Raw genomic sequence first — 20,175 nt, 5'->3', positions numbered from 1 at the left:
AAAAAAAAGTTCTATCGTTCCTACATTGTTAAGGCTTATATTACTTACGTTTTATTATAGTAACATAATCACATACTTGATGGGGATTTAGTCCCATAATTAGTTTGTTTATTCTATTCCTTTTCTCTGTTTTTTTCCTAAAGAAGAAACAGTGACTCCACATTATCTTCTAGAAAACTCCTCAAGAAGATCCCATAGGAACTAAATTTTATGTGTTTCTATTTGTTCTATATGTTCAGAAACTTTTGAATATTGCCTGTTTCCTTTATAATTAATGAGTTTGGCTGGGTTTTAAAATCTCATTATTTTTTCTTTCCTCAAGGATTTTGTGGATGTAACTATATCCAGTGGAGTAATTAGAAGGCAGTGGAGTCCATTGTATCCTACTGTTGAAAGTTGCTGTGGAGAAATATGACAACAAACTGATTTCCCCCTTATAAGCTACTCAGACGTTTTTGTCTAGCCATCCAAAGGGTTCTTTAAATTTGAAATCCAGTGACTTTACTGGAATGTGTCTTGGTATTGATTGCTTTGATGAGTTTCTCTGGAGAACTGTATGCCCTTTCAGTAGGTTTTTATTATTAAAAATTATGATTTTTAAAATTAAAAAATTAATTTCTCAGTCTTCTGGTCAACAGATATGCATAAAAAGTAATGACAAATCCGTGGTTTGGTTTATACAGTGTATAAAAATATAATTTGTAAGAAGCACTAAAAAGTTGTGGAGGAACATGGGAACAGTGCTTGTCTATGCTATTGAAGTTAAGTTGGTATCAAATCAAATGTGATTGCTGTGGATTTAGGATGTTAAATTTAAGCTGCATGGCAACCATAAAGAAAATATTTGAAAAATATATACGAAAGGAGATGAAAAGGGACTGACAGTGGTATACCACAAAGCATTCAAATAAATGTGAAAGTAAGCATTCATGGATGACTTGAGATACAAAAGTGTATATGATTTAAAAACATCAAATTGCAAAATGGCAGAAGAAAGTCATGCATTATTAGTAGTTACTTTAAATGCAAATGGATTAAACTCTCTAATCAAAAAGCACAGATTGGCAAAATGGATTAAAAAAGTCACTCAACTATAAGCTGTTTATAAGAGACACAAGTAGGTGAAAGTGAAATGATGAAAGTATATACCATGCAATAGTAACCAAAACAGAACTGGAGAAGCTGTACTATTAGAGAACACAGACTTTAAATCAAAAACTGTTATGAAGAACAAAGAAGGTCACTATATACTGATAAAGTGGTCAATTCCACAAAAAGGCGCCAATTATAAATATATATATGCACTTAATGGCAGAGCTCCCAAATATATGAAGCATTACTGATGTATTTGAAGGGAGAAATAAATGGTTCTACATTAATAGTAGGAGTCTTCAATATACCAATTTCAATAATGTCTAGAACATCTAGACAGAAGATTAATAAGGGAATAGAAGACTTGAATGATAGTATAAATCAACTAACTATACCTAACCACTATATATAGAACATTTCACCCAACTGCAGTAGAATACCCATTCTTTTCTAGTGAACATTGTCATTCTCTAGGATAAACCATATAGTAGTAAACAAAACAAGTCTTATCCATTCAAAAATATTGAAATCACACAGTGTATCTTCTCAGATCACAATGGAATGATGCTAGAAATCATTAACAAAGGGAGAACTGGAAAAATTTCACAAATATATTGAAATTAAACAACACACTCAAACAACCAATGGGTCAAAGAAGAGATTACAAAGGAAATTTGGAAATACCTTGAGACAAATAAAAATGAAAACACAACATACCAAAACTTGTGGGATGCAGCAGAGGCAGTGCTGAGAGGGAAATTTATAGCTCTAAATGCTTACATTAAAAAAGAAGAAAGATCTCAAATCAGACCTAACCTCACAACTGGGAGTATGTAGAAAAAGAAGAGCAAATTAATCCCAAAAACAAGCAGAAGGAAGGAAATAGCAAAGACTAGAATGGAGATAAATGAAATAGAGAATAAAAAACAATAGAGAAAATCAACAAAACCAAACATTGGTTATAAAAATTCAACAAATCTTTATCCAGACAGAAAAAGGAAAAATAGAGAAAGGATGAAAATAACTAAAAGCAGTAATTAAAGGGCAGGCATTACTACTGACCCCAAAGAAATAAAAAGGATTATAAGAGGGTACTATGAACAACTGTACAACAACCAGTTGGATAACCTAGATGAAATGAACAAATTTCTAGGAACACGCATACTACCTACAATGTCTCAAGAAGAAATAGAAGTAAAAAGAATTGAATCAGTACAGAAATTGAAGTATTCAAAATCTACCAAGAAAGAAAAGTCCAGGACCAGATGACTTCACTGGTGTCTTTTATCAAACATTCTAAGAAAAATTAAAATTAATTATCCTGCTCAAACTCTTCCAAAAAATGAAGAGGAGGGAATACTTGCTAAATAATTCTGTGAGGCCAGCACCACCATATTACCAAAGCCAGATAAAGATACTGCCAGAAAAGAAAACTACAGATTAATATCCTCTGTGATTATAGATGCAAAAATCCTCAACTAAATAGTTATTCCTTCCACATCAAAGGGATTAGGGGTGTTGGGATCCTGTGATCTGGAAAATCTAAATACATTTTTTTCCCCAGGGTTTCAGGAAACTTCCTACTGCCTCTTGATCAGCAGACACTGCCTCTCCCATCACTTTTATATTGTGTAGGCTAAGCGATTTTCTAAAATTTTCAAACCAGCCTTTGCTGGCATGAACACTTAGAACACTAGGAATAAAAGGGAACTTCCTCAACATGATAAAGGCATATATGACCACCATACTCAATGATGAAAGACTGAAAGCTTTCCCTCTAAGATTAGGAAAAAGGCAAGGCTACCCACTGTCACCACTGTTATTCAACATTGTACTGAAGGTCTGGCCAAAGCAACTAGGCAAGAAAAAGAAATAAAAGGCATCCAAATTGGAAAAGAAGAAGTAAAACTTTGCCTGTTTGCAGATGACGTCATCTTATATATAGAATATCGTGATAAATCAGCAACAAAGCTACTAGAGCTAATCAACTAATTCAGCAAATTGGCAAGGTAGGTCAACATGCAAAAATCAGTAGTGTTTCTTTGCATTAATAATAAAAAAATTGGAAGAGGAAATCAAGAAAAAATTCATTTACAATAGCAACTAAAAGAATCAAATATCTAGAAATAAATTTAACCTTAGATGTAAAGGACTTGTTCAAAACGTTTCTAAAAGATATAAGAGAAAACCTAAATAAATGGAAAGGCATTACATGTACAAGGATAGGAAGGCTAAATATTGTTAAGAAGTCAACTCTATCCCAAGTGATTTACAGATTCAACACACTCCCAATCAAAATTCTAACATTTTTCTTTGCAGAAATGGAAAAGCCAATCATCAAATTTATTTGGAAGGGTAAGGGACCCTGTTCTGGTTTGCTAATGCTGCCAGAATGCAAAATACCAGAAATGGATTGGCTTTTATCAAGAGGGTTTATTTGGGTACACAGTTACAGTCTTAAGGTCCAAGGTAAGGCAACTATAATAGGGTACTTTCACTGAAGAAAGGCCATTGGTATCCGGAAAACCTCTATTAGCTGGGAAGGCACATGGCTGGCATCTGCTTGCTCCCAGATTGCATTTCAAAATGGTGTTCTCCAAAATGTCAGTGTCAGCTTCCAATGGCCATCTTCCAAATGTGTCTCTCAGTTGCAGCTGCTCTGTGTTCCTTCTGTTCCTGAGCTTTTATAGGGCTTCAGTAATTAAATCAAGACCCAAGGTGAATGGGCGGGGCCATACCTCCATGGAAACTATCCCATCAACAGGTCACACCCTAATCAAAGGTGTTACTAGTCACAGCTCCATGGAAACAATCAAAAGGTTACTACCTAGTCAACTAATACATCTGCCCCCACAAGATTGCATCAGAGAACATGGCTTTTTCTGGGACATAATATATACAAACTGGCACAGACCCCAAATAGCCAAACTCATCTTGAAAAAGAAGAACAAAGTTGGAGGACTCACACTTTGCAATTTTAAAACTTATTACAAAGTTGCAATAATCAAAACAGTATGGTAGTGGCACAATGACAGACATAGTTCAAGGGAATCAACTGACAGTTCAGAATTAAGCCTTCATGTTTATAGCTCATTGATTTTTTTAAATACAGTTTTATTGAGATATATTCACATACCCTACAGTCATCCACAGTGTACAATCAGCCATTCACAGTACCATCATATATTTGTGCATTCATCACCAGAATCAACTTTTGAACATTTTTCTTACTCCAAAAAAAAAAAAAAAAATAAAAATAAAAGTAAAAAAAGAACATCCAAAACATTCCATTGCCCCCCATCCCACCCTGTTTTTATTTAGCTTTTGTCCCCATTTTTCTACTCATCTATCCATACACTGGACAAAGGGAGTGTGAATCATGAGGTTTTCATAATCACACAATCACACAGTTTAAGCTACACAGTTATGTAATCATCATCAAGAATCAAGGCTACTGGGTTGCATTTTGACAGTTTCAGGTATTTCCTTCTAGCTATTCCAGTACACTAAAAACTAAAAAGGGATATCTATATAGCTCATAAGAATGCCCTCCAGAGTGACCTCTCGACTCCATTTGAAATCTCTCAGCTACTGAGTAGCCCATTGATTTTTGACAAGGGTGCCAATTCTGCTCAATGGGGGATGAATAGTCTCTTTAACAAATGGTAGTGGGAGAACTGGATATCTGTATACAAAAGAATGAAGGTTGACCCCTACTTCACACCATATATATATAAGATAAATTCAAAATGGATCAAATATCTAAATATAAGTACCAAAACTATAATACTCCTAGAAGAAAACACAGGGATGCATCTTTAGGGTATTGTGTTAGTGGTTTCTTAGGCTTTGCATCAAAAGCCCAAGCAACAAAAGAAAAAATAGATAAATAGGACTTCATCAAAATTAAAAGCGTTTCAGCATCAAAGGGCTTCATCATGAAAGTAAAAAGACAACTTACAGAATAGGAGGAAATATTTGGAAACCACATATCTGATAATACTTTAATATTTATAAAGTATAAAGAAATCCTACAATTGCACGACCAAAAAACAACCAACCAGATTACAAAATGGGCAAAAGACTTGAATAGACATTTCTCCAAAGAAGATATGTAAACAGCCAAAGAAGCACATGTAAACCTGCTTGATATCATCAGGGAAATACAAATCAAAACTACAGTGAGATACCATTTTACACCCACTAGAATAACAACTATTAAAAAAATAAAATGGAAAGTAACAAGTATTGGAGAAGGTGTGGAGAAATAGGAATATTTATTCATTGTTGATGGGAATGTAAAATGGTGCAGGTGCTATGAAAAACAGTTGGCAGTTCCACAGAAAGTTAAAGATAGAATTACCATATGTCACAGCAATCCTGCTTCTAGGTGTATAACCATAAGAACTGAAAGCAGGAACTCAAACAGATATTTTCACACCGATATTCATAGCGGTATTATTCACATTTGCCAAAAGATGGAAGCAACCCAAGTGTCCATCAACAGATGACTGGATAAACAAAATGTGGAATATATGTACAATGGAATATTATTTTACTGTAAAAAGTAATGAAGTTCTCATACATGTGACAGCATGGATGAACCTTGAAGACATCATGTTGAATGAAATAAGCCAGACAGAAAAGAACAAATATTGCATGATCTGATTGATACGAAATAATAGAATAAGCCAATTCTTTTTTTTTAAATCTTCATTTTATTGAGATATATTCACGTATCACGCAGTCATACAAAACAAATCGTACATTCGATTGTTCACAGTACCATTACATAGTTGTACATTCATCACCTACATCAATCCCTGACACCTTCATTAGCACACACACAAAAATAACAAGAATAATAATTAAAGTGAAAAAGAGCAATTGAAGTAAAAAAGAACACTGGGTACCTTTGTCTGTCTGTTTGTTTGTTTCCTTCCCCTATTTTTCTACTCATCCATCCATAAACTAGACAAAGGGGAGTGTGGTCCTTATGGCTTTCCCAATCCCATTGTCACCCCTCATAAGCTACATTTTTATACAATTGTCTTCGAGATTCATGGGTTCTGGGTTGTAGTTTGATAGTTTCAGGTATCTACCACCAGCTATCCCAATTCTTTAGAACCTAAAAAGGGTTGTCTAAATTGTGCGTAAGAGTGCCCACCAGAGTGACCTCTCGGCTCCTTTTGGAATCTCTCTGCCACTGAAGCTTATTTCATTTCCTTTCACATCCCCCTTTTGGTAAAGAAGATGTTCTCCATCCCACGATGCCGGGTCTACATTCCTCCCTGGGAGTCATATTCCACATTGCCAGGGAGATTCACTCCGCTGGGTGTCTGATCCCACGTAGTGGGGAGGGCAGTGATTTCACCTTTCAAGTTGGCTTAGCTAGAGAGAGAGGGCCACATCTGAGCAACAAAGAGGAATAAGCCAATTCTTAGAGTCAGACACTAGAATAAAGGTTTCCAGGGGTTGGGGTTGGGGTAGATAATGAGGAGTTAATTATTTGTTGGTACAGAGTTCCTATTTGAAGTGATGGAAAAGATTTGGTAATGAATGGTGGTGATGGTGGCACAACATTGTGAATGTGATTGGAACCACTGAATTGTGTGTTTGAATATGGTTCAGAGGGTAAATTTTGTAGCATATGTTGAAAATTAAAAAAACAAATGTTAGACTATATAATACACATGCTGAACCCTAATCTAAGCTATGGGCTTTGGTTAATGGTATAATTATAGTGATGATGTTTTGTTAGTTCGCAACGGGGGTCCCACACTGGTGCAAAGTGATGGGGAGAACTGTGTGTGTGGGGCAGTGTATAGGAGCTCTATATTTTCTGCATGAATTTTCTGTAAACCTTCAACTTACCTAATAAAAAAAAATAATTCCTTTATTCCACTGTGAGCCAGTGCCCATATTTTATTCAACAGTATGTCTCTATCATAAAGCCTGGCATATTGTTGGTACTTTGTTAAACTGTTTAATGGAATTAATTGTTTTGATTATGATGGAACCCAATAAGATTTTTGAGACCAGATATAATACTTTGTAATATTCAAAGAGTAAATTTAGAAAGGAAACAAAGTCAGTCCAAATATAATAGATAATTTTCTTGAAATTATGTAGTTACCATGGGCTTTGTATTGTTAGCCTGTGAGAAAGTGACTCAAGGTTAAACCAGACTCGATCTTTCACTTCACAACTGGAACTCTCCCCGTATTAGTAGATTTCTGTAGTAGTTTTGTTTTTAAAGATCATGATAACCCGAACTGGATAGCTATTAACTTAATGCCCCTGAACTAGATGTGTTAGTGAATTTTTATATTAAGCGTGCTTTTTGTCTCCTAACAATCATAATAGAGGATTGTAGGTTTTGAAATTCAAAGTAGGGAACACTAGAGTTGGTAGTGTCTCTTTCTTTTGAGGAATATGAGCTCACCATGCACAGAAAACACACTCAAGAGTAAAGCTGTAAAGTGAACCCTGCCTAGTAGCGGCTTAGATAATGAAATGGAAAGTTTGTGTCTAGCTTGCTGAGGATCTTCCATTTTGCCTTGTTACTACAGAGATTGTGCTGTTATCTAGTAATTACCAGGAGTTCCTCTCATGCTGAAGGCAGTAGGTTTTTCAGTGGGTCACTGGTGAACAGGATTAGTAAAACTTGGTAAGGTGTCAGTGCATGAGGGATTTCATGATTGTGAAAACTCAGATTAGTTTTTATATTTATAATATCTGATATTAAATATATTAAATATCAGCTTAAAAAGTTTTGACTTTTTTGCCATTTTTGACTGTATATTTCACTATTTAGATCTTTATTGAAAATTTGCTTGTTAGAGAGCAGTATTTTTAGTTGTTCTCCTCCTCCAACCTGAAAGTATTAGAATAACATTTTTAGTTATTCTAAGAAAAAGGACAAAATGGTCATTAAAAGGTTGAGAGTTTTGAACATGATTATCATTTAAATGCATTTACTTAAATAAAATATGCTAAATTACACAGAATCTGTGCTGTTTAAAAACAAAAGTGTTTGAGATTAATACATTGTAATTTAATATTCCATTTATATTTAACATTACTTTTGGTTTGATTTTTAAGGTAATATTTAACAGGTAATATTTAAATGTGACCATGACGATAGCTGAAAGGTCCATAAAACACAAATTTCAGCTGTTTAGGAGATGACATGTAGAAATATATATTGAAACATTTTATTATAATATATAAATTAGCACCTTTGAACCAGTTCTAATTTCAAGATTATTTTCTGAGCCCCATATATTATGCTCCAGTTGACCCATTCACCAATTTTATAAGTAACATAAGTAAATTTAGTTCATCTACATATTTATATACTTTAAATAGACCAATGTAAACAGTTTCTTATCTGCCATATGTTGAAATGCTTCAGTAAAGTAAAGACGTAATTGCCTCGTCAACAAAGATGGCATTGAATTGCACTGTTTTGGAAAAAAAAGTTAAGTGAACTAGATGCCTGTTAATCTGGTTCTTTAAATATCATAAACAAAAGTATCAGAATGTGTTTCCAAGGACAAAGGCGGAATTTTCCAGCCTTTGATTGGTCGCTGCTTTGTCCTGTCCCACAGCCATCCTTAATTGGTTTTGGGTAGATTGGAATCGCATAAACAGGGTGACATTTATTACTTTCCTAGTTGTTTCTTTGCACTGAGCCCTGAGATTCCCAAGGAGTAACTGTAAAAGATTTCTTTCATTTCGTACATGATCCACAAGAGAGGATCATTGTAAGAAGAGCAGGCATGAGTTTGAGTGCGAGAAGAGTCACTCTGCCTGCAATAACGCCAATAGTTCTACAGAAAAGGGTATGTGACTTCTTTTTCCTTTTTTCTTTTTTTCCCCCTTGCTGTCTTTTGTTTGTTTGTTTTCTTTCCCCTGTTACTGTGTTTTTATTATTGTGTGGGAAAGTTTGTTACATATCCTGAAAGAGACTATAATGCATTGAGGCTGTGGTTAATTAAAGGACATATTATTGGAATTGAACTAGGGAAAAAATGCTGTATTAGAACATCGCTGTAGTAACAAACCTCCAGGTAAAAGCAGTTTAGTCTCCCTTTCTGGTCATTGTGATGTAGACTGTATTGACATGTTTTCTTTTTTTTCCCTTCTACTGTAATTTCAGGCCTGTTTGCCTTTGGTTCAATAGGAAATCTGCTAGCTATTATGTTTTATATTTGTTTTTGAAAGAGCAATTTCTTTGTTTCACTATAATTCGTAATATATCCATTTTCATTGTTGAATGGGTTACATAATTGTTTCACTTGTTTGTTATTCTCAAATTTTTACCCATTTCTATTGAATTTCTATTTGCTTAAGAAAAACTTTCCACTAAATTCCCCCATTAAAGGGCTTTCTGTTAATAATTAATACAATCAATCCTGTTTATAAAAATATTTTATCTATTAATTTTTTTGTAAAGATTATTTTCATGTCTTATTTTAGCATTGCATTTTGTAAGGTGATATATACACCATGTAATATTGTCATGTAAGTACAACAGAATATAGAAAACTTCTCTTGTAAATATACCAAATAAAAATATTGCATTGAACTTCTTAAAGAATCTGTTGCATAGAGAAGGAAAGCCGAACTTACGTTTTTGGAAATCTGCTTTCTGAATGGTTTTGGTGACACTGTAAACTGTAATGTTTCTTTCCTTGCCCAACTTTTAATAGTTAACTGTTAACTATTAGTGTATTTCACTAAGTCAAAGGTCATGTTTTAATTACTTGAAACATGACAAATCTAAAAACTAAGGTTTTTTTTTTAAAGAAGTGTCTTTTTAAAATTGTTTTTAGTTTTTAGGCTTTCAATCTATTTTCTTATCCATACGGGCCGTTTATATATGACATGGGCCATTTACTTGGCTTTGGAATTGCTACTTGGTAATTTTGCCAACATTTATTCTTCATCTTTTTTATGCCTTTTCTTTGATCTGTATAACTGAAGCAAATTTAATTAAAATATTTTGCTCTGAGACGGAATCTTTATTTTGAATTGGATTTAGCAGCACATTAATAACAACAGTCTAGGTTCTCTGACTCATTGGGAATGTGAAAAGGTATATTAATGTGTATCAACTCTATGTGCTTATGTTTGAGTTCTTTATCCAGTTAATACCAGCAGTTTAGATGGACCAAGAGGCTTTCATCATGTGGGTTTTTAGGCAGGCGTGTTGGTGTGGTGGAAAGCATACCATCTGGACTCTGCGTGTACTAGCTGTGTGACCTTGGGTAAATCCTTTAAATTCTAGGAGTCTTTACTTCCTCATCTGTAAGAGAATAGCTGACGGATTTTCATTAAATGATCCCTTCAGTCCTGTTTGTGTCTATAAATCTGTGAAAAGACAAATATATTTTATATTTTCCTAGTTATAGTAAGATACTTAAATGATTTTAAACTTTTTTTCAGTGTATGAAACATTAGAAAAAGATGTTATCATTTGCAAGGACTTTGAGCAGTTAGTCTAGGGAAAATTTGTATGAGTAAGACTTGGCTAGAAAATAACTTCTAGTACTGAATGGTAAGTAGCAAAGCAAGACTATGCTGGAAAGCTGTGATTATTATTGATGCTTGATCTGAGCTGCCAATGGACACATCATTGTGATTTCTGTGTCTTGGTCTGTTTATAATAAGCTTTCTATTATAATAATTTTGTAAGTTAGAATTCCCTAAACCAAACTCTGTTATTCCTTTCCTATGAATACACATTTTAAATGTACATATAATTTAGCACATCATCATTTTCTGAAAGTACTTATGCTATTTTTTCTCCTGACATTTTAACCCCTAAAGAACCCTTTTGTCTATTTGATAATTCTGAAAAACTTAATATCTTTTATTTAAAGAATGGGGTGCTTTTTTGATTAAAAAACATTCATCTCCTTTGGTCATACCAAGACTAAGTTGTTTTATTTTCTCAAGATAGAAAGTTATTCCAAGCTTATGTGCCATAATTTAAGATGATCTTAAAAATTAGTAAAAGCATTCTCAGAGTATTTTGGGGGACAGATTCTCATTTTCCCAAGAAAACACGTGTTTTTTCCCACAGGTTTGGCATAATGTTTGCTTATACTGAATGAGTGACTCCTGAATGATAATTTGCTGACTGTAATCCTAATCATTTGAAAGGCTGAGAGAATCTTTGAACATGTTCACTAGCACTAGGAAGTGATTTTCTCATCAGCTAGTGTGTCTGATCTAAATGGCCTTAAAATTCTCTTGTGAGTGGTTGGGAACTTGAATTTTTAAACTTGTCTTTAATATTGTATGGATCTTTTTTGCAGAAGACCAAATACGATTTGATCTTTGAGGAACAGTGTGTTTTGGTAGAATACCTATCAAGTAAATAGGCAAGCAATTTTTGCCTTCCGCTAATTCTATCATTATCTTCTTTCCTTGATTCTAGCGAATCAGAGTTCTAGTGAAGAAGATTTCATGATATCTCTCAGAAATTGTCACCAAATATTCTGAATGAATCCTTTGCCTCATAGTTCTCTTCTTAGAGAATTTGTAAGTTATGCATTTTTTTTTTCCATATGAGAAGACTAAGTCTCTAGGGAGTTGAGTGACTTATGCAAGGTCACCCAGAAGGTCAATGACAAAGCTAGAAATAGAATCTAGGTCTTGTGACTTCCAGTATGTTTCTCCTAAATACATGAAATCTCCTGAAATTAATATGTTAATGAACTTGCCTTACGGTGTAAATAATTGCCATTCAACTCCAAGTCTGGAATTAGTTTAGGCAAATCCTGTCACCGCCTTCTGCACCTCCACCAACTCCCATATGCTTAGTGTAGAAAACTTTTAGTAAGAAAGCAATTATAAGCAGCAAAGTTGTGTGTGTGTGTGTGTGTGTGTGGTGTGATGGAAAGATAATTTATACCCCAAGCTCTAGTTTGGCACATTACGCCAAGAAAACATCTTAAGATCCCTAAAAAGTAAGAAAAAACTCTCAAGTATTGTAAGATAAAATTTAAGGGTGATATGAAATTCATATGATTTTTATAGAAAGGTTGCAATGTCAGAAGGCCTGATGTTTATATTCTGACTTTTTAGGTAGGCATGTTTCATGCCTTTTTAGATTAATTGTTTTCTAAATTATGTTTTTAAGCATTTCTTCATTTTTTTATCCACAGTACAATTTTGAGAGATTCTTATAAGCACAAAACATCATGAGTGTTTTCTGAAATCTCAGAGAAAAATGGAATAATTTTAAGGATATATTTTTTTAAGATTAAAATCTTTTTGCAAATCTCAAACTCATATTATGGAGAGATGCTATTTAGCAGAGAACTCAATGCTGCATCCATACAAGAGAATATACTTTATATCCATTTCCTTCCTCATACAATTTGAATCATTGCTATGAGTTTCTGAAAAAAGATTTTGTAAAGAGTAAAAGAATACAGAGTGTCGTATCACTGTCTTGCCTATAAACTTTTAAAAATGTACAAAATCAGCCAAAACTTATGTAGCATTCACTGTGCTTTAGGGCCTGGATGCCTGTTGGTTTCCCCAGCTTCTTGTTCTTCTACCTGAAGCCTCCATTCCAGCAAACTGCCTGCCTTCTTGTGCCCCAAAGAGCATTTAATGTTTGTATCTCTGTACTTCTGTTTCCACCCTTGTGCTCTATGGCCTATAGACAACTCTATGCTCCTGTTTGCATTCCCAAATTCCGTCTATTATCCAGGTGTCAGCTTAGGCCATGAAACCATCCAATAACCTTCTAAGGTTCTTTCTTGTCACAGTTATCATAACGGTGACTTGATTTATTAGTAGGAGACAGGTACTTGTTACTTGTTGATTCAGCAACTCATGCTCTGTGGCCATATCAATTTTTTGGTTACCTTTGATGCTATTTAAGGCTTACTAGCTATCCATAGGTATGTATCTTATGCTCTTCTGTTTTTCAGATTAATCTTTTAGTCTTCTCTTGTGTGTCTTGTGTAGTTGTGTATATCTTATATTATTTGGTTTTCTTTTTTGCCTTGCAACTAGATTTTAAGTTTTTCAGGGAAAGGATATTTTTATAAAATGCTTTATCAGTTAGAAATTCCATTTAATAGCATGTAACCAGAAAAATGACAGTGGATTAAACATGGAAGGGGTTTATTTTTCTTTCACTTAATGAGAAGAATCAGTCCAAAACTAATGTAGTAGCCCCACAGTGTCCCCAGCATGGGTTCCTTTCTGTTTTATGCAGCAGATAAATGCAAAAGCTTGAGTCTCCCCATTCTTGATCCTGGCATAGAGAATGGGAAGTGTCAGGGGTATGCCAGCCAATTCTGCTCCATATTAACATGCTGCTCTGGGATAACCAGCCGCCTTTGCTTACTTCTCATTGGCCAGGACTGTGTCACATGGCTACCCATGGATACAAGGCTTTGAGTCCAGCCCACTGTCACCCTCAACAGAATTAAAGGTTGGTTAGAGGGAAGTAATGGGGTAAGGAGGGCAACTAGCTGTCTCCACTGGAAGTGCTGTGAACGTATTAGACATTCAGCAAATAACTGCCTCTTGGATTTTTATTATTGTTATGCCAGGTACAAAATCTCATTATGCTTTATGGGCAAAAGTCTCCTATTCCTTGTATGGGGATAGTAGAAGGTGTGGTTCTTGGGAAGAGAGATTTTCTGAGTTGGGGAGGCTAATGGAAGGGCACTGATGGTGGCCAGAGGGTAGTTGGTTGACTTGCTTGGAAGGTGGTGGTCAGTGGTGGTGACTATTGTTATTGCTATTTTTCAGGAATCTTCATTCCTATTCTACCTTGGTTTTCGCCTGTCTCCATTCATTTGTTTATGGGATAATCCAGTTATATAGTCACCCAGGAAGGGTGTCATACTGATGGAAAGTTTTTCTGTTTTCACAAAATATTTCCTTTTCCTGTCAGTGAGCATTTAGTAAGTGTTATGTATTAGAGATTGTATGTGCTAGAGGCACCCTGAGTGTGAGCTCAGCACTGTCACTAACCAGTGGTATGACTTGGGATACATTCTTTTAAACCTTTCTAGGAATAATTTTCTCTGTCTTGGGGATAATGAGGCTTCCTCTCAGAACAGATGTGAGGATTAAATAAATATTTAGAAGGGCTTGACACATAATAGAGACTCAATAAATGTGAATTCCATTTTTTCACCTTTGAAATGTTATGTTTTTCTAGCTTCATAATTAATTTAGAATCTCCCTACTAGTATGAATTTAGCTATGAAGGTGGTCATCCAAAAATTTCCTTATGGCAAACAAATCAAACAAAAAGTGGTTGTCCTTGATGTAAAATATCCCAGGAGGGAAAGGCAATATGCCTTTCAAATGCATGTTCACTGTGCCCCCTTTCAATAACATTAGGAGGCTTCTAAATTGAACTTTTAAAACTTAATCCAACTATTTTTAAGTATTATTATATTTTTAATCTAGGATCATAAATTTAAATACAAGATAGGTGGTTAGATTATTTCTCCTTTTAATATCCTAGGGAGTATCTGATAGGGATTTCTGCTCTGTATGTTTTGAAAGAAGTAAAATTGTGCCTAGTGTTAAGATATTGTTTGGTAGACAAGGGTGACAAGACTAGAATGTTAGCTTTATGTTGGCCTGTGTCATTTTTTATCATACTGGACCCAAGTGCCCAACCAGGGAAGGGACAGAGTTAGTATATTATTAGTAGATAAACATAATTTTTGAGAAAACAAGATTGGGCTCTTTAGACACTCCCTTAGTTTTCCGGGACCACCATAAAAAATATCAATGATGGGCTTCCTTAAACAACAGAATTTTATCGTCTCACAGTTTTGGGGGCTAGAAGTCCAAAATCAGGGTGTAGACAAGATCACGCTTTCTCTGAAGTCCGCAGCATTCTGGTGGTGGCTTGCTGGCAATCCAAAACTCTGCTTCCATCACACAACAATCTGTCTCCTTCTGTGTCCAAATTTCCTCCACTTACAAGAACTCCAGTCTTATTATAGTAGGGCCCACATTGATTCGGTTTGGCCTTAACCAAGGGATCTTTGAAGAACCTATTTTAAAATGTGTTCAATAACAGGACTGAGGTTTTGAACTTGAACGTGTCTTTGTGGAGGATGTTTTAATCCAGAACAGACACTCACCTACTTGATATTTCCTTCTCTATGTTTGCCTCTTTGTTGTTTTCACTTCATTTTTCCTGGCCTTCACCCCTTGTTGTGAAATGCTGGGCACTCGCCCTCCTCTGCCTGGCGCAGCCTGCCTTTTCATTTCCTTGATCCAGCTCCCAAGTGCTGCTGTGGGCAGTTTGGTTTACTTACTGCCCTCTGAACCGATAATGATAAAACAGCTACAGTGTGTTCAACTCAGATTGCACATTCTCTTTTATCCTCATAAGAATGTTCTAAGGTCATTGGACAAACCTATATTTTGGATGAGGAAAATGAGGCCTGGAGAAGCGAAGTGTCTTCTCCAAGCATATCTTGATTGAATGACAGAGGCAGGACCGAGATCCAGGTGTGAGCACACGTCAGCTGCAGAGCCGAGCTCCATGAGATACTGTGCTTTCCCCACTCACCTATACCTACTTCTCAGACAAATCCTGCCTTTTTTCCCAAACTGTGGTTGGCCCTCCTAGTTATTTTTCCTTGCTCTGCATTCACTCTTACCACAAAGACATGGTGACTAAACCAATATGCCATAGCTTCTTAGAGCTCGAAGGACTTCAGAGGTCTCTTGGGACTTAATCATAAATGCCTTATTTTGCTTTCAAAATTATAGTAATAATTGCTAACATTAATTGAATGCTGTCAGTTTGTGCCCATTTTGCCCATTTTGCAGTCTGAGGAAACTAAGACTTGTAGCTGATAAGACCTAGGATCAGATCTCAGGTGGACTTCAGAGTCCACCCCTGTGCTGTGAGCACCTGCACTGAACCTTCCTGAGAACCAGCCATGCCTCACCGTACTGTGTAAACCACGATGCATGGTCTGTCTCCAGCAATGAAGGCTGATGAAAAATAGCTGGACCAATTACCAGTCTCGGGCTCCTGCTGGGGGTGGTCTGCAGGCACCCAGCATCCCAAGTCAAATCCAGAAAATAGGAATCTTTTTTTTTTGTCAGAAAAAAAAGAAGAAAGACTTTTAGTCACTTCAGATATTAAAACAAGAGGATTAAGATTTCCCACTCCTGAAGGATATTAAAAGTGCTGTTTTTAGTTCCAAAAGAAGAATTCAAAAATTGTTTTGGCAAAAATGACATTATCAGAAAGGGATTATAGCCTTCTAATGGGAGGTAGTTATTTGGGCAAGTATGTTTCAGTTGTGTTTGTTAAAATATCAGGCATATATTTTAGTTTCAGGATTCAAATTAATTTTGGTAAATTTATTAAAATTTTAAGAAAAATTTTGACATTACCCTTCTACTTCTACCTTGAGTCCCAGGAAAGATTCCTGGTGTGGTGACTTCTATATATATACTTTGTGTGTGTGTGTATGTGTGTGTATCTTTATTGAAGTTTAAGATTGACAAATCATTTATCTTAAAAATTCGAATAAATAATTTTTAATAGCTTTAACCTTTGTTATAAGCTTGTAAATATACTAAGCAGGAACTCCATGGAGTTAATATTGTTGAAGTACTTCTCAGAACATTTTCTTTATTTGCACCTTCTGAGAGTAAATACTCCCTCTGCTGGCTTCTCCAGAACATGCAACTTTTCTGGCAAGTTAGGCTAAGTGAGAAAACAAAGGAAAAAGAAAAAAAACCTTTTGGACATTCAAAAAGCTAGGTGTTTTGGGGGAGTATGTGCACATTTATGGTCTAGTTTTTAGTTATTTTTATCCGATATTTCATGTAGGAGCCGCAACATAAAAGCTGGATGAGAAGAGTGAAAGAACACAAGGTCAGGGTTCAGGATGGTCTTCCACGACTGACGCTGCCAGTGACCAGCTGGGAACCCAGGCAACTCAGAACCCTCTCTAGTCTCGACCTCTTCATTTGTAAAATGAGAGGATTTCAGTGGATGTTCTCTGGGAGCCCTTCTAACCTTTAGTATGTTATGATTCTAACAGGATTTATTCCATTTAATTTGTAGGAATATGCTGTATATATGTTTTGCACTGGTATAAAATAAATATTTTAAAAAATGAAGGAAAAGTAAAATTACAACATGGATATAAGTCAGTTGCTTCTAGTGCTGTCACATCATGGGAATGCTAGAATCTAAAAAGCAATGTTTTGTTTGCTATTTTGAGTTTATAAAATAATACCCCAAATGTTCCAGAAAGGCTGAACATTGCATATTTTCTTGTGTCTGTGACACTTTAAATTACAAGAAGTGTAGCTGTGTATATGCTTCTCATGAAACTGTGACATGCCATTCATTGACAGTAAGTTATATCCCAGTTTCAAATAAGTTAAATGTGAAAAAGATGTGCTTTTAAAAATCAATGAAATAAGGTCGTTCCTAAAGTGCTTCAATTAGTGCCAGACAATTCAATAATTGCAATCAAATTGATGTGTCCTGGTGTCTAATAGTCTCTCCTCCCTCTTCCTGTTTTCCCCTATTCTAACTACTTTTCTGTTCACCCCTCTCCCCAACTTGCCCTTCTTTCTCACTGTGTGAACCCATTTTTAACATTTTTGCTTGGACATGTTGCAGTTTATTCTGGGAATAAACTGCTTAAAACTAAGATACTGGAACAACATTGTGTCCAACAAAAGCATGATCGCTGGTTTTCTGCTTTAAATATGAATAAGCATTAGCACTTGTGAAGGCTTTCTTCCTTTTAACGATGAGTTAGCGCTGGCATCTTAGCAAGAATTGCAGGAGTTTTTGAAAACACTGTAGCTTCAGAGAACACTGCTTTGATGAATTCACTAGAAACATTAGTATGGGATTTGTGATTTGACTCTTTATTGTTCGTATTGGATTTAGGCCCTGAAATAGCATGTGTATGTACATAGGTGTGGTGTGTGTGTGTGTGTGTGTGTGTGTGTGTGTGTGTGTGTGTGGTCATAAATATGGTTTAGTGTAATACTTTTTAAACTTAGGTTTTAACACTCGCCTTCTTTTATGATGAATTTGGAGCCGCTCTTTTGCCTTATTTCCTGCCACATAGCACAGCAAACTAGAAATATGATTTTTCTCTTTGTAAAACTGAGCTACCACTTTTGTTTGAGTTAGGGTCTTTCTACCCCATAGAGCTAAGGAAGCCCAAAGGTAGTCACTGAGGCTCTTGGCTGGAGTCAGGAAGAGAAGAAAAGGTAAAGAATAGAGAAGTAGGCTAAAAAGGGGCTTTCAGGAGACGTTCTGGGCCTCCTTTGCCTGCAGTCAGTCTGTCTTCTCTTGGTTGAAAGCCTAGACGTGGCCTGCTTCTGTAGCGTCGCTGATCCCAGCAGTCGGGAGAGGCAGTGCTCAACCCCCTCCGTCAAGATGGGGGCATTTCCAGTAGTGAGTCTTCCTGGGGCTTCTGTGGCCTGATGCTGGATAGGAAATTATTAACATATCATAAAACTACATGCTTGCATTTTGAAATCATAGCCGGGACCTCTGGAAGATCCATATAGATCCCCAGTAATATAGATCCTTTAAGTCTGAATTACTTCATCTCTCTTTCCAGGCATGCCTGTAACTTTCCTGAAGAAATGCAATAGCATACAAATGCTTACCACTTCAGAGTGGTCACCCACCCAGCCTGTGACCCTAGGATAAGAACCACACCTTCTAGGTGGTGGGATGACCAGACAGGAAGAGTCTGGGATGGTGGTGATTTATGCAACTGCCTCACGAAGGCTTGCTCTGCCTGCCTCTAGTTTTAAATGTGAGAAAAAAATTAAACATCAATTTGGTCAAGCCATTGTAGGGTAATTTTCTTTTGATCGTAGCCAAAGCCATTCCTAAATGATTCAGTCACCATGGGTATTTTTACTTATTCTTTCACCACTTTGTGCTCATGTAAAACATTTAAAAACTTAATTCAACATTTCCAACCATTAAAAAATTGTGACTGTAATTTTTGTATCTTAAGCATGATCCGCTATTGTAGTGGCACCTTGCTAGCTTCCAATGAAGGAAGCCCATGCTTAGCAGTGCTTGGGAAGACACTCCTTCTGTGGGCCTCCTGGCTCCTGAGCTTCCTCACCTGTTCCTTATAACTGAGTTCCTTTGATCTTAAAGAGACCTGCTTACTATTCCTTGCTTATTTTTTGCTTCCTTCCTCAGCATCTTTGCTCATAATATACCTGCTTACTATTCCTTGCTTATTTTTTGCTTCCTTCCTCAGCATCTTTGCTCATAATATTTGGCCCTTCTAGATATCCTCCCACTTTTTTATTGAACGGTTTTATTCACACACCATACATCCAAAGTGCACAATCAGTGGCTCTTGGAATAATCCCTGAGTTGGACATTCATCACCACAATTGGAGAACATTCTCATTGCTCCAAAAAGAAAAAGCCCATACCCTTTATACCCTCCTATTATTGGCACTTAGCATTGCTATAGTACCTTTGTTACAATTGATGAAAGAATATTACAGTATTACTATTAACCGTAGTCGATAGTTTGCATTAGTTATTTTTCCCCCATATACCACCCTAATATTAACACCTTGTAATAGTGACATATATTGTTGTGGTTCATGTAAGAACATTCTTATATTTGTACAATTAACTGCAGTCACTGTCCCCCACTTTCTTTCTTTTCTAATTCTCACAGAATCCCAGACTTGAAAGGGGCCACAGAGCCTATCTTATCCACCTTTGTTCAATTCACAGCTTTCATAAAAACTTGCTGATATGTTGTTCATGTGTGTCTTTTCTCCCCAGGTGGTTTTGAACTCTATGAGGTTTCAAAGGTACTGTTTTGGAATCTCTAATACTGTCTCATATATGGCTATACATTGATGACTGCGCTCATCACTAAAAGAATATTTTTGAGTGTCGTCTATGTGCCAGGCACTGTGCTAATTGCTGGGGATACAATAAGAAGTAAAGCACTGATGTGGTACCTTCTGTCATATAGCATCCTGAGTAGTAGAAGCTGATGGATAGTCAGTCATTAAATAGTGTCACAC

General features: G+C 35.9%; 1 protein-coding gene across 5 annotated transcripts in view; it reads left to right on the top strand.

The window, feature by feature from the left end:
* Positions 1-20,175, top strand: part of GRB14 (growth factor receptor bound protein 14) — a 139,541-nt gene that overhangs the window by 62,570 nt on the left and 56,796 nt on the right. Inside the window, exon 1 of one of the 5 annotated variants that reach the window (XM_037850000.1) lies at positions 8,749-8,939. The exons of the other annotated variants lie outside the window; for them this stretch is intronic. Coding sequence (XP_037705928.1) covers positions 8,877-8,939 — 63 coding nt within the window. The 5' untranslated portion in view covers positions 8,749-8,876. Of the gene's footprint in view, positions 1-8,748; positions 8,940-20,175 lie in introns of those variants that run through there. 5 annotated transcript variants of the gene reach the window in all.

This window comes from Choloepus didactylus, chromosome 9 (genome assembly GCF_015220235.1).
Source record: "Choloepus didactylus isolate mChoDid1 chromosome 9, mChoDid1.pri, whole genome shotgun sequence".
Lineage (NCBI taxonomy): Eukaryota > Metazoa > Chordata > Mammalia > Pilosa > Megalonychidae > Choloepus > Choloepus didactylus.
Note: the sequence above shows the minus strand (reverse complement) of the source record. Positions and strands in the feature narration are given on the sequence as shown.